The 14503-nt window shown below is 44.9% G+C and overlaps 1 protein-coding gene across 1 annotated transcript; it reads right to left on the reverse strand.

The window, feature by feature from the left end:
- Positions 1–5332: 5332 nt before the first annotated feature.
- LOC149751104 (uncharacterized) lies at positions 5333–7233 on the reverse strand. The gene is made up of 3 exons (XM_089927932.1): positions 6634–7233; positions 5642–6198; positions 5333–5405 (listed from the first exon to the last, which is right to left on the reverse strand). The coding sequence occupies exons 1-3, from the start codon at positions 7231–7233 to the stop codon at positions 5333–5335; spliced, it is 1230 nt and encodes a 409-aa protein (XP_089784058.1).
- Between the last annotated feature and the right edge of the window lie 7270 nt (positions 7234–14503).

Raw genomic sequence — 14503 nt, forward strand, 5'->3', positions numbered from 1 at the left:
ATCTGATTTTGTATAAAAGCTTAAACTTAACTTAGAAATGCTTATATCGTTACATCTTTGTAACCTTAGTTATATGCTTCAATGATCGCGTTATTCAGGAGAATAACTCAATATGATTTCTAAATGAAAATTTTAACATAAGAAAAACAGAATTAATTTTGATGCCTTGGTTGATTGTCTCGATACGCATCCGAAACATATCTTTTCTTATCCTTAAAGTGTACTAATATTGGTCTAAATGATGAGTCTTTCAATGATCTTGATTGCAAATAAATATTTTTAAATATATGATTTTATTTTGATATTAAAAAGATTTATTGTGCTTCATGTATACATTGCTGAAAAACTATGATTAAGAAATTGAGTTCTATAAATATATATACTTCAATGATCATCTATATGTTTTTCTCTCCTACATTATTAAAGACTTCCATCAATATATATATATATATATATTATTAAAAGAGTGAATGATCTTAAGTCTAGAAACATTTCAGCTCACTCAAATGATTCTTAAAAGAAAGAAAATGTAAATGCTTTTGAAAGAATTTGAGCTTCAAATGAATCATTTTCTGATTAATATTTCTATACATTTTCTCAAAGATTTAGAGAAAGCATAACTTGTTCTTGAAGGATTAGAAAGAGTAATTGGTACAAATTTTGAATAATTCTAGATCACTCTACATTCTTGATATCATAGAATTTCAGTTCTATTCAAAATCTGAAATTCAACAAAGAAAAGAATGATTAAAGAAGAATGCATCTTTTGAGGGGGAGCTTTGGATATTCAATCTAAATGCAAAATATCACGTCCATTTGATAAATATCTTCTATACGTTATGGATTGATTTTGATGAACCTCCTTATATTGCAAGACTTGCTTTAATTATATAATAAGTTTATACATTGAGATGAGTTCTATAAAGATTGTCTTATTTCAAACCTTGAGTCTTATGAAAATAAGCTGAAACTTATAGAAAATATATTTTCGAGATTGACAATTTTATTGAACATTATCTTCAAATTCTAAACTCTTAAATGGAATGATCAATTGAGGGGGAGAAAGAAAATTTCAGAAGGAGAGATCATATGGAACTTAATCGCATAAATCTATAACTAAAGGAGAGAGAAAGAATACTAAATGAAAAGTGATCCTAATACTCTCCAATATGTATCATCTGAAATTTAAATCTGAAAATCTTTATGATACACCTTGAGGCTTGTTATTTGGTTAATATATCTTGTGCATAAATCAAGAACCAAATTGCAATTCAAACAGTTGATCTTAAGAGCCTCTAACTTAATGAAAAAGGGGAAGAATAATGTGTTGAATTTTCTTGAGTATCTCTCAGAAAATCTATTTTGGAATTCACTAATGAGTCCTAATTGGCTTGCTCTTTAGAACTTCAATTTAGTGCCAATTCATATTTTTATGTATCAAATTATGCTTATTTTTTAAAGAAATAAAGTCTTTAAAAGAGCTTTAAAAGAATCTTCAAAGCCTTGAATTTTATGTATGCTCTAAGATATATCATAAATTGCATGAATTCATATTTTGGTGTTTATGCCACAATATTTTTACATCATAAAAGAACTTTGCAATCATACTTAATATATTGCTCTTATACTCTGAAAATTAGTTAAATTGCTCTCATGTTGTTAAAATACTTAATATATTAGGCAAAAGATCTTAAATGAACAAGCTTTCATACTTATTATTGAAGAGAGGTTAGATTTTCATTCGTACTTTTCTTGAATATCATTTGTGGTACTTCTTGAATTAACTTAAGAAAGATTCTACCTACACTTGATTTGAAAACTATTTTTGGAATTATATTCGATGTGTTCTCCTCTGAAATTATCTTAATTGGCTCTGGTCTATGCTCATTAATCTTTTTCTAACATTATTGCCTTGAGTTATATGATTCATATTTTTGCAATAATTTGACATGCAAATCAGAGTACAAAAAGAAAAAGAAATATTTGAGTATTCTTATCTTTGTGCTTAATGTTTCATTATCTTGCAATCTTTTTGATGTTGTCAAAAAGGGGGAGACATATCTAAGTATATGCTCATAATGCTTTATGTGTTGATTATGTTAAGTTGATTAAATCTAAAGCATTATCATGAAGTATATTTTAAAGATATATATTTTCTACTTCAAACAACTTAGCTATGCATTACTTCTAGAACACAATATATTTTATATTATATATACTCCAAGTTTTGTCATCATCAAAAAGGGGGAGACTGATGACCCAAAGATTGATTTAAAGATTGATTTTGATGATCACAAAATCTTGAAGTATAAATACTAATGTTTGTGTTGCAAGAAGAAAGATAATTTGTTTTGCAAGAAACATAGCAAGTTGGAAAAATACAAGAAGGCCTCAAAAGCTCTCAAGAAAAGTTGGAAGAAACCTACACTTCATTGGCCCAAGTTTCAAGTTCAAAGAATTCAAGTTGGAGGAGCAAATTTAAAGAAAGATTCAAAAGAATAGTCCTCGAGTCGACTCTGGCACTCTGGAGTTTCAAGGAACAGTGCTTGAGTCGACTCCGGGACTCCACGAGTCGACTCCGACTGAAAACAGGCAAAAAGACAGAGAGTTATTTTTCAGCGCTACAGTGTTCGAGTCGACTCCAACTTCAGCGCTACAGTGCGGAGTCGACTCCCAGCTACAGTGCCGGCAGACTACTATTCACGATCGACTCCTATTTTAGCCGAGTCGACTCTTGCTTCAGCCGAGTCGACTCCTGCTTCAGCCGAGTCGACTCTAGCATGCTGGGAGGCATAACGGCTAGTTTTTTCTTGACTCCAACGGCTCTATTTTTGTCTCTAATGGCTAGATTTTTGTTTCCACGCCATCTAAAGCTATAAAATCAAGAGGAGAGCTAAGGAAGAAGTATGGAAGTGGGAGAGAACATTTAGGAAAGAGATTTCAAAGAGATTACAAGAGAAAGCTTCCAAAAGCACAAAAGGGCCATTCAAAGTAAAAGAGAGAGAAGAAGAGCATCCAAGTGAATTCCAAAGCTTCCTTACCAACTGTGTGCTGCCTCGGTAATCCTCTACTTCATGCAAAATCAGAAGAGGGTCAAGTAAAGAAGAAGCCGAGTTCCTTTATCTACAAATTTGTTTGAGGGCTTCTTCTCTTTACTCTACTTGTTTACATTGCTATATTTGCTTGTTTAAGAAGCTTGTATTTGTTTTAAATTCTTGTTCTAATATCTTGTAACTTGACTCAATCAAGGGATTGAATCAAGGGGTTGATGCGATCCGATAGGATTTGATCCGTATCCCAAGATTCTTGACTCTTCTTGATTTCTGGAAGGGTAGTTCCGACCTGATTGCAGACACGATTTCTAAAGATCCGTCCGTCAGATTGATTTCAATTTTGGATATGTTGTAGATCTCCGCGTTAGCTTTCCAGCGGTGGTCGTGGGTCTAGAGATGACATCGGAATCTTAAGATATCAGCCTCCGACTGATGACTGCGCAGGGAAGGACGGGCTGAAAATCCAACGGGAAGGAGTTGTTTGTAGAAGGTGGAAGGGATCAAGGAGGGGAGGAAGAAGAGGGAGGAGGTGGCTGGCCTCTCGGGACAGAGGTGGTGCAGCCGGATGAAGGAGGGGGCGGCGGCCTTGGATGGCGGCCTAGGGAGAGGAGGAAGGCGTCGCAAGAAGAGAAGAGAGAAGGGAAGAGAGTTAGGGCAAAAGCCTTTCAATCAATTTTTGCATGCTGAAATAGGTGCTCACCACATCTATTTATAGGTGGCTACCGGACTCCTTAACTTGACTTGATCTAATTGAATTCAAGAAACAACTAAACCCAAAGCGACTCTAATAAAGGCCAAGTCGGCTAACCCGAGCAAGGCTATGCTGAAATAAAATTAACATCAAGGACTCAAAAGCAAAAATAACCAAATGATTAAGTCCGAGGCGGTCTAGTGGATCCAACCGCATCACTCCACCACGCTTCCCTTAACCTTGTCCTCAAGGTCGGAAGTCAGGGAAACGATCAAGTATCTCAGTCTCAAACTCCCATGTGGCCTGGTCTGCTGCTCTCCCCAGCCACTCCACTAGTATCTGGGTTTCCAGTCGTCCTTCTACTCGTATTCTACGCTTCGCCAGCACTCGAACCGGCTCCACTACCTCGTCCTCCGGTGGCTCATGTATGATTGGGCCGACAGATGTCTTGGGTCCAAGCCGGGCCCTCAGAAGCGACACGTGGAATACCGGGTGAACTCTCGATGTAGTCGGCAAGTCCAAGCGATACGCCACGGGTCCAATGCGCTCCATTATCTGAAAGGGCCCATAGAAGCGATGAGAGAGCTTCTGGTTCGCCATGGGCCGCAGTGTCAACTGTCGATAAGGCTGCACCTTGACGAATACCCAGTTGCCCACCTTGTATACTGGATCTCTGTGCTTCCGATCATGCAGCTGCTTTATCCTGTTCTGCGCAGTCGTTATGTGGAACTTTAACCGCCGTAAGGTAGCATCGCGGTCTAAGAGCTCAAAATCTGCCTCTGTCCGGTCCGCATGTGACAGTGGATCATAAACTCGCAGCGTCGGTGGTACTCGTCCATACACCGCCTCAAAGGGTGTCATCCCTATGGCTGAGTGGAAAGCGGTGTTGTACGAATACTCGGCCCAAGGTAAATAAGAAGGCCACTCTCGGGGCCGATCACCAATCATACAGCGCAAGTACTGCTCGATGCAGCGGTTTACCACCTCCGTCTGCCCATCGGTCTGAGGGTGGTAAGCCGAGCTCATGGCAAGCTTCGTCCCTTGCTGTTTGAAGTAAGCCTGCCAGAATGCGCTAACAAAAATGCGGTCACGATCAGAAACAATAGTCCGAGGCATACCATGTAATCGAGCAATGTCCCGTATGTAGACCTCTGCCACCCGTCGAGCAGAAAATGGATGTGCGAGCGCCGAAAAGTGGGCATACTTGCTGAGGCGGTCCACAACGACCATGATCACTGAGTACCCTCGAACTAATGGCAGCCCCTCAATGAAGTCCATCGACACATCCTCCCAAACCTGATCAGGAATCGGTAAAGGCTGAAGTAGACCCGCAGGTCGCAGCAGTGAATCCGCCTTCGCCCTTTGGCACACATCGCATTGTTGTACATAAGCTCTGACCGCTGCCTTCATGCCTACCCACGTACAGCTCTGACTCAGCCTCTTGTAAGTCCTGAAAAATCCCTCGTGTCCAGCAAAAGGAGTATCATGGAAGTGCTGGATCAATACCTGCCGCATGGCTGAATCGGTGGGCACGCGGATCAACCCATGGTCCAGAATCAACCCATCTCGGTCCTCCATCTCGGGATAACTACTCGGATCTGCTGCCAACTCCCTCTGGATCTGTACTAGGTCCGGATCCCGGCATGTGGCGGTCCTCAAGTCTGAAATAAAAGGAAAAAACGGCGTAGTCAAAGCCGCCAACTCGCCGGACTCGGGATGGCGCGATAGTGCATCCGCTACTCGATTTTCTGCGCCCTTTTTGTACACCATCTCATAGTCGTAGCCGAGAAGCTTCGACACGCACCTCTGCTGGGCTGGAGTATGTATGCGCTGCTCAAGAAAAAATGGAAGGCTCTGCTGATCAGTCCGAACGATGAATCGGCGGCCGATAAGGTACGGCCTCCACTTTGTGACAGCATGGATGACCGCCATCATCTCCCTCTCATATGTGGACAGCGAGCGGGTCCTAGGGGACAACGCCTTGCTCATGAAAGCAATTGGCCGTCCCTCCTGCATCAAAACAGCACCAATGCCGGCACCGGAAGCATCGCACTCGACTACAAACGGTTTGGCGAAATCGGGTAGTGCCAAAACCGGGGCCGTCGTCATGGCTTTCTTGAGCTTCTCGAATGCTTCTGTCACTGCCTCGGTCCATCTAAACTCGCCCTTTCGCAGCAACAGGGTCAGTGGCACGGCGATCTTTCCATATCCCTCCACAAACCGGCGGTAATAACCGGTTAGGCCCAAAAATCCTCGCAGCTCCTTTTGGTTCTTGGGTAGCGGCCACTCGGTCATGCAATGTATCTTTGCTTGGTCCGGCTCCACACCTGCAGCAGAGATGACATGGCCTAGGTACTCGACCTTCGGCTCGGCCCATAGGCACTTGGATCGCTTTACCTTCAATTGATTTCCGCGCAGAATTTTCAGCACTTCTTCTAAGTGCTCTAGGTGCTCCTGCCATGAACGACTATAAACCAGTATGTCATCGAAGAATACAAGGACATACTGTCGTAGTAATGGTCTGAATATGTCATTCATGAGCCCCTGGAATGTCGTTGGTGCATTGGTGAGGCCGAACGGCATCACCCTGAACTCATAATGGCCATCATGTGTCCGAAACGCCGTCTTGTGCACATCTTCGGGCCTGACACGGATCTGGTGGTATCCGGCACGGAGATCAAGTTTGCTGAAGTATTCCGCACCAGCAAGCTCATCCAACAGCTCCTCGATGACTGGAATCGGATACCGGTCCTTAACGGTGATCGCGTTAAGTGCCCGGTAGTCGACGCAGAATCGCCACGTCCCGTCCTTCTTATGTACCAGCAGCACCGGCGATGAATATGAGCTTCTACTGGGCTGAATGATGCCGCTCTCCAACATCTCTCGTACCATCTTTGAGATCTCCTCCTTCTGAACGTGCGAGTAGCGGTAAGGCCTCACATTCGCCGGTTCTGCTCCCGGTACAATCTCTATGTGATGATCGTGCTCCCTCTCGAGTGGAAGACCATGAGGCTCCTCAAATAAATCTGCGAACCCTAAGAGAGCAGCCAAATCAGTAGGTATACCTGCCTCCGTCGTGGTCTCCGTCGACAGAGGTAAGAGCTGCATCAAGTAGCTGTGCGCGTCGGGTCCGGACAAGCCGACTAGGGGCTGAAGTGCATCCCTTGGGCTAGGCCGAATGCCATCCAATCTAACTCGCCGTCCGCCCCGTCTGAAAGTCACCCACATCTCGGCGAAGTCGAATGTAACCGGGCCAAGACTCTGCAGCCACTGCGTACCAAGGACCAAATCAGCTCCTCGTAATGCCAACGGATAGAGATCGAGCTTGAATTGGCTGCCCTGGATCGTCAAAGTGATGCCTCGGCATATGCCCTCCGCCCTCAACGTGGCTCCATCACCCAATGCCACATCGAAGCCCAATGTCGGCTCTGCTATGAGACCGATCTGTTTGACGAGCCTTTCATCCAAAAAATTATGGGTGCTGCCCATATCTATGAGGATACGCACCACACGTCTTTTGATCATGCCGTCCACACGTAGCGTTTTCGGTGTCGCCGATCCAGAGTAGGCATGCAATGAAATCTGAGGTGGCACGTCCTCTTCCTTGGCCTCCAAATCTTGGGGCTCATCCTCAGCAACCTCATCACCATCTTCAGCCACGGCCTCGTCCTCCAATCCGTCGATCAACATCACCGCTCCGACGGGCCGCGCACACCGGTGTCCCGGTGTAAATTTCTCGTCGCAGTGAAAACATAGGCCTTTTGCTCGACGTTCCTCCACTTGTGCTGGTGTCAAGGTCCTCCCGGGTGGACGCTCAACCCTCTTGACGTCACCTGACAAGCGAAGAGGGGTCCTCGGCCCTGTGTTGGCTGCTGCAACCGTCGGCGCTCTCGGCTGGCCGATGGAGCCCCCTGCGGTTTGGCCGGCCCGGGGGTTGGTCCAGCTGCCCCGTGCCGCTGATCGAGTGGTCTTGATCTTCTCTTCCACCATTAGGGCCAAGGCAAAGGCATCCTCCAGAGATTGTGGCCGCAAAGTCCTCACCTCGGCTTGAATGTCGACACGAAGTCCTCCGAGGTATACGCTTTTCAGCGCGGAGTCGCTCCACCCCACCACTCGGTTGCTGATCCTCTCAAACTCCTCTTGAAAGGCTCTAACAGTAGTCTTTTGGGTGACCCTTGATAGCATAGACTGGAAGTCATCGTACTCGGTAGGGCCGAAACGCCGACAAATTGCTGCAGAAAAATCCTCCCAACCGTTGAAAGGTCGGGCTCGGTCGGCGGTTTGAAACCATCGCAGGGCGGTCTCTTCTAGGTGAAAAGATGAGATTAATACCTTTTGGTCCTCCGCTGTGCCATGGTAGTGAAAGAACCGCTCAGCTCGATACACCCAATCGAGAGGATCGCCGTCTTTAAACTTGGGAAATTTCAGCCTAAGAGTCAGTCCGCGATTTCCTCCCTCTCGATCTCCATTACGGTCCCGATCTCGTTCATATCCTCGGCGTGGGTACTCCCCCACACGCTGGTTCCTCATCTGAAAATTCTGGATGGGATCATCCTCCATATCCGACCCGTCGTCGATGCCAATCGGGCTCATCCCCCGAGCCCTAGCGCGTGCGCCAATCGGTATGGGCTCGGGTCGAGGTCTAGGTCGATCTTCTCCTTGGCCCTTCTCACCTCCTACGAGTCGTCCGGCGGAAAACGTCCAGCCGCATCTCCTCTGGTGGGTTGGGAAGGAGAGGCTCACGAGGAGGGGGTCCCCTCCGTCCTGGTCGTCCACGGGTAGGGGCCGGAGATTCCACTCGGGTCCGATGCGGAGCTCCCCCCGGTGGAGTTTCTTGCCGCTGATTTAGCAATAGTTGCAACATCATCTCAATATGGCGTTGCGTGGTATCCATCTTCTCCATCAATTGTTGTTGGCTCTGCTGCATAGTTGTTTGATTCCCACGCAAGAACTCCAAGAGACGGTCGGTGGAATCAAGATCGGGTCTCAGGTCCGCCGGGGCTGCGGGTGATCGCGAGCCTTCTTGATGTGGGTCGACGCCCCTTGAAGATGCCGCTTCTTGCTGCTTCGAGGTTGTAGTGCGGGTGTTCACCATCTTTCAAGGCCAAGGATTGAACTGCTCTGATACCAAATTGATGCGATCCGATAGAATTTGATCCGTATCCCAAGATTCTTGACTCTTCTTGATTTCTGGAAGGGTAGTTCTGACCTGATTGCAGACACGATTTCTAAAGATCCGTCCGTCAGATTGATCTCAATTTTGAATATATTGTAGATCTCCGCGTTAGCTTTCCAGCGGTAGGTCGTGGGCCTAGAGATGACGTCGGGATCTTAAGATATCAGCCTCCGACTGATGACTGCGCAGGGAAGGACGGGCTGAAAATCCAACGGGAAGGAGTTGTTTGTAGAAGGTGGAAGGGATCAAGGAGGGGAGGAAGAAGAGGGAGGAGGTGGCTGGCCTCTCGGGACAGAGGTGGTGCAGCCGGATGAAGGAGGGGGCGGCGGCCTTGGACGGCGGCCTAGGGAGAGGAGGAAGGCGTCGCAAGAAGATAAGAGAGAAGGGAAGAGAGTTAGGGCAAAAGCCTTTCAATCAATTTTTGCATGCTGAAATAGGTGCTCACCACATCTATTTATAGGTGGCTACCGGACTCCTTAACTTGACTTGATCTAATTGAATTCAAGAAACAACTAAACCTAAAGCGACTCTAATAAAGGCCAAGTCGGCTAACCCGAGCAAGGCTATGCTGAAATAAAATTAACATCAAGGACTCAAAAGCAAAAATAACCAAATGATTAAGTCCGAGGCGGTCTAGTGGATCCAACCGCATCAGGGGTTAAGGTTTGTTGGTGAGCCAAAGGAAAAAAAAACCAACGTTGTAAGATTGTGGTTGGTGAGCCTTTGGGAAAACCAACTGGGTTGATTGTGAACCCGAAAAACAATCATTGTAAGGTTGTGGTTGGTGAGCCTTTGGAAAAACCAACTGGGTTGATTGTGAACCCGGAAAACAATCGTTGTAAGGTTGTGGTTGGTGAGCCTTTGGAAAAACCAACTGGGTTGGATTGTGAGCCTGTGAAAACAATCAGTTGGTTTTAGTCGGTGAGCCTGTGAAAACCGACCGAGTTCGTTGTGATCTCGCAAAACAACAAGTTGGATTGTGAGCTTGTAAAACAACCAACTGTAATCTGAGGGATTATAGTAAAATTCCCAAGAGGTCTTGGGGAGTGGATGTAGGTGCTGGGGTGCACCGAACCACTATACATCTTTGTGTTTGTGATGCCTTATCTCTTGTATTTCATGCCTCACATTCATGCTTGATTGTGTAATATCTCTAGCTTTGTTTTCTATAGAGTTACAAGTGATTGTTTAGAATTTGCTTAGCTTCCACTCCATTCTTACCATACACATAGATTAAAATTGATCATACAACTATAAGTTAATTTTAGATCAATTGCACCCTAAAGCCACAGTATAATTGCTCTAGCTTAATTTTCCACTGCTTGCCTAGAGCTTAAGTAAATAACATCTTATCATTCCGCTGCATTCTATTCAAAGTAAAAATTAGGAAACATAATTTTTAGAAAATCCAATTCACCCCCCCTCTTGGGTTGTCACCTGGGGCAACAACCGTTCATCCCAATTTTCCTGCATTCCATCTCAGCCATTCGCATTCAATTTGTTCATGCATTCAACCATTAAGACAAGTCCCTTTCTTCCACGTGTGCATGGAGCATCCCAGCCAACCTTCCGTGCCTTCTTAGCCACGAGCACAGCCAAGATCTTCCATTGCACACCACACACCATCCACGTAAGCTTCCTTCTCAGCTCCCCTGTTCCACGACAGAGCCCGTCCAAAGAATCTAGCCTTCAACCACCCATGGATAAGCCCAAGCCACCTTCATCTCTTTCGCGATTAGCTCCCTGCTCCTTATCCCATTCGTAATTTTCTCTTCATCTCACTACAAGAAACTTGCACGTTAGCGACGCTTGTTTTGGCTATTAGCGACGCTTTTAAGCGTCGGTAGAAACCATCCCGATGCTTTTCAAAGCGTCGGTAAAGCGTCGCCTATGTTACAGTGGAAAAAATATTTTTCGATGCTTTCAAAAGCGTCGCTAATACCAATTTTCCGACACTTTTAAGCATCGCTCTTTCCCGACGCTTTAAAGCGTCGCGAATTACCATTTGCCAAGAAAGTTACCATTTGCGGTCTGTATCTTCTCCTCAATTTAGAAATACAAACAACCTTCCTGATCGGTAACTTCATTCCATCCATGCGGAGTGGTTGGGTTTGGCTATATAAACAGTTTTTTTTTCAGACCGCCGATGTGGGACCAAAATGAGGTGGTTTTTTGGCTTCCGACGATGCCTTTAACGACGCTTTTAAGCATCGTTATTTAACAACGCTAAAAAGCGTCGTTAAAAGTGTCATCAATTACATATTAACTTCAACGACGCTTTTAAGCGTCGTCATTAGCCGACGCTTTTAAAAGCGTCGTTATTTAACAACGCTAAAAAGCGTCGTTAAAAGTGTCATCAATTACATATTAACTTCAACGACGCTTTTAAGCGTCATCATTAGCCGACGCTTTTAAAAAGCGTCGGCAAATGTTGACGGGGAAAAATTTTTGTGTAGTGTCTCCACAGATTGCGTCTCAATCAAACTCCCAAATATGGATCTCAGCTCTCTTTTTTTTTTGCTAATACGAAAAAGGGAAAGGGGGGAGGAAGGGACAAGCCCACCCCCGCGTAGCAGCCCCGACCACTGAGCCCCCACCCCGCCAGAAGAATGTTCGATGCGGGTAGACCGAGTCGTGTGTTGGGCACCCCGACTTATTTTACTCATACCTTCCCCACCCGTGGGCCGGCTCGGTTATCCGACCCGACCCTCTATGTGAGTACGTCACATCTGGCACCACCCAGGCTGCCAGCCGACCAGTAGTGCTTCCAGACATCGTGTCCAGGCGTGGGGCATCCGGTCTCCGAATTTAATCGACGTCCGTGCGTTTCGAACCTGGAACCACTTGGTTGGAAGCAAACACCCCGTTCCAACTGGGCTACCACCTTGGTGGCGATCTCAGCTCTCTTTCTATCTCGATCCCACGCTTATCTTCCCGTTCTGGTATTCTCCGACATCTTCCTTCAACCGTGAACATTATCCCCTGCGCTCCCAGCCAAATCCAACTCCTTCCACATCCAAAGAACAACCAACCCATCCTCATCCTTATCCCATCTCCAAACACAACCCCAAACTTCTCTCCGTTCGCAAAATCAACTCCCAGCCGATTCTAGCTCTCTCTTCCATCCTTATCCGAACAAAATCCCCTGCTCCCAGCTCATATCATCTTATCACGGCTCAAACTAGCAGCATCCATCCACTGTCCGCATGGATCCGACTCCATCGCCCAGCTCATTTCATCCACGACGTCGTTTCATCCTGATCCCGTAGCCAGCCCGGATTGGTTCCATTCCCATGGATAAGTTCCAGCTCCTCCCAAGCCTCACACAATCCACATCTTCCCCTGCTTTGAAACAGAATTTTCTCTCAGCCACATCCCAGCCAGATAGCATCTTAGCTTCAGCCGTTCATCCCGCATCCTAGCTCCCTCCCAGTCACGTGCGGATTGGACCCATGCATTGAACATAGCAACCCGTCTTCCTTGCATCTGGAAGCTAGCAACTGTCCGCGATTCAAGGCCCTTCCAGATCATCTCCTAGCCATCTCGCTCCACAGACGAAGCTCACATGTTCATCCCGCATCATCCACATCCTCCTGCATCCAGCTCTCACCAACGGATTCCTCACAGCCTCCAATTCCACGGGATAAACTCAAATCCCATCTTCTGGCTTGATCCCATGGAGTCATCCTCATCCCCAACAAAACAAAGCCACGATTAATTCCAAAGATCTTACTCCCAGCGGAATCTCATCTTCCGGAACAGCATCCCAGCCGTCCGCCATGTTCAAGCTTCTCCCTTGCTTCAAGATCAGCCCGCGGATCAAGCTTCCTAGCTCAGCCTCTTCCAACGCCCGTATCAGCTCACGTCTTCATCCTTATCGGAACAACCAGAGAGGAAGAGAGAGAGGGGATGCTGAGCCTATAAGAGGAGGAGAGTTCTTCTCAGGAATTCATTCCTCCTCTTCCCCACCGGGGTTGATCCCATGAAGCTTGGAGAGGCTGAGTTCTCACCGAAGTAAAAAGGGAGAGATAATAGTTTGGGTATTGTGGGAATAACTCCCCACGGAAAGAAAAAAATATATGAGAAAGGGAGTTTGATTCTTATTTAGTTCGTGTTGAGATTAGTCTGAGAGGGAAGACGAAGAAGGGAGGAACCCAGTCATGATGAAGACCTTCTGCGTCGTTGCTGCTACCTCCCATACCATGGAAGGTTGATCTCTTCATTAGGGCTGGATGCAGCCCTAACAAAGGGCCAAGGGTTTTGTATCTTTAATTTTATGTTCTTCGAGTTGTATGAACTCAATGCTTTTAATGAATATTTTCCTTTATCTCATATTTAATTTTTATGATTTTAAGTATGACATTTATACAACTGTTCTTCATGATCACTAAGTTAATAGAAGATCACCCATGCTTAGGAAAGATGCAGTGTCCTGCCACATTAGTTTAGGGTAGACATTTCATGCCAACCGAAGATGGATGTTCCTAAATTACTTTTGTGAGATTTTCTTTGAATGCTTATTAGGCTTGTAGCCAATTTGCATGTTAATCCAAGAATAAATTAAAATATAATTAATCCTTGTTGCTTTGTTAGTGGTAAATTTCTTGCCCTAGGTTTCCTCAAACTGATATCATTTTAATTGCATTTCTTATTAAATTGCTTAGTTTAATAGTCTTCACAAATTTTCTTTTTCAAATATTTTTAAGAAAACAATTGTACCTCAATCCCTGTGGATCGATACCCGCAATCACTATCCTACCAGATACGTGCTACTGCGTGGTCTTTAAAATTGACTATCAATTTTTGGCGCCGTTGCCGGAAATTGCTAGCATAGTTGTTTTTCTTTTCATAAAAAAAACTTTCAAAAAATATATATATCTAAAATAAAATAAAAATATTTTCTATTTTTACTTTTCCTATCTCCTTCTTCTCTCTTACTAATTTTTGGTTTTTTTTTTGGTATTATTTGATCAGGAATCGAAGAGGAAGTCTAGGACGATCAAAAAGGGAACTGCTAGAAAAGGAATGCTGTAGAGGTTTGCCTACAAAAATAAAAAATTGCTGAGAAAATTTTCTTTGGTAACCTCTAAACTTTTTTATTTAAATTGATTCCCAATTAGCCTGAAATTTTGTGGTGATTGTTTGATTTTAATTTCAGCAAAAGTGTGAATGCATGCTTGATACACATACACCAATTAATCTGCACATAGTAAGGGCAATCACCCCAACAAGATAAGAACTGAATTTCATCACCAGATTCTTGCCCAAATTAGGTGAATCAATTCTCACATAGCCATCACTTTAATTAAAATCAATTAGACGTTGGCCCTTAGGGACATTCGAGCTCAATAGGACGAAGATCACTGAAAGTTGTACCAATTTTGCTTTGTGGCTCAGTTGATGTCTAGGCAAGCTTTGTCCCTTAAGGGAGACAGTTCATCTGTTCGAGGCAAGTAGTTTTTAAGTGGGACCTTTGCGAATGCATCGTGACCCCTCCACTTACCTGGGAGCTTACCTGGTCAACTCAGTTCATTAGACCGGATTGGAGGCTTAGGTACCCTCTTCAAACCACTTAGGAAATGT

The sequence above is a fragment of the Phoenix dactylifera genome, chromosome 16, assembly GCF_051530095.1.
Source record: "Phoenix dactylifera cultivar Ajwa chromosome 16, Ajwa_hap1_PhDact_Kaust_v1.1, whole genome shotgun sequence".
Classification (NCBI taxonomy): Eukaryota; Viridiplantae; Streptophyta; class Magnoliopsida; order Arecales; family Arecaceae; genus Phoenix; species Phoenix dactylifera.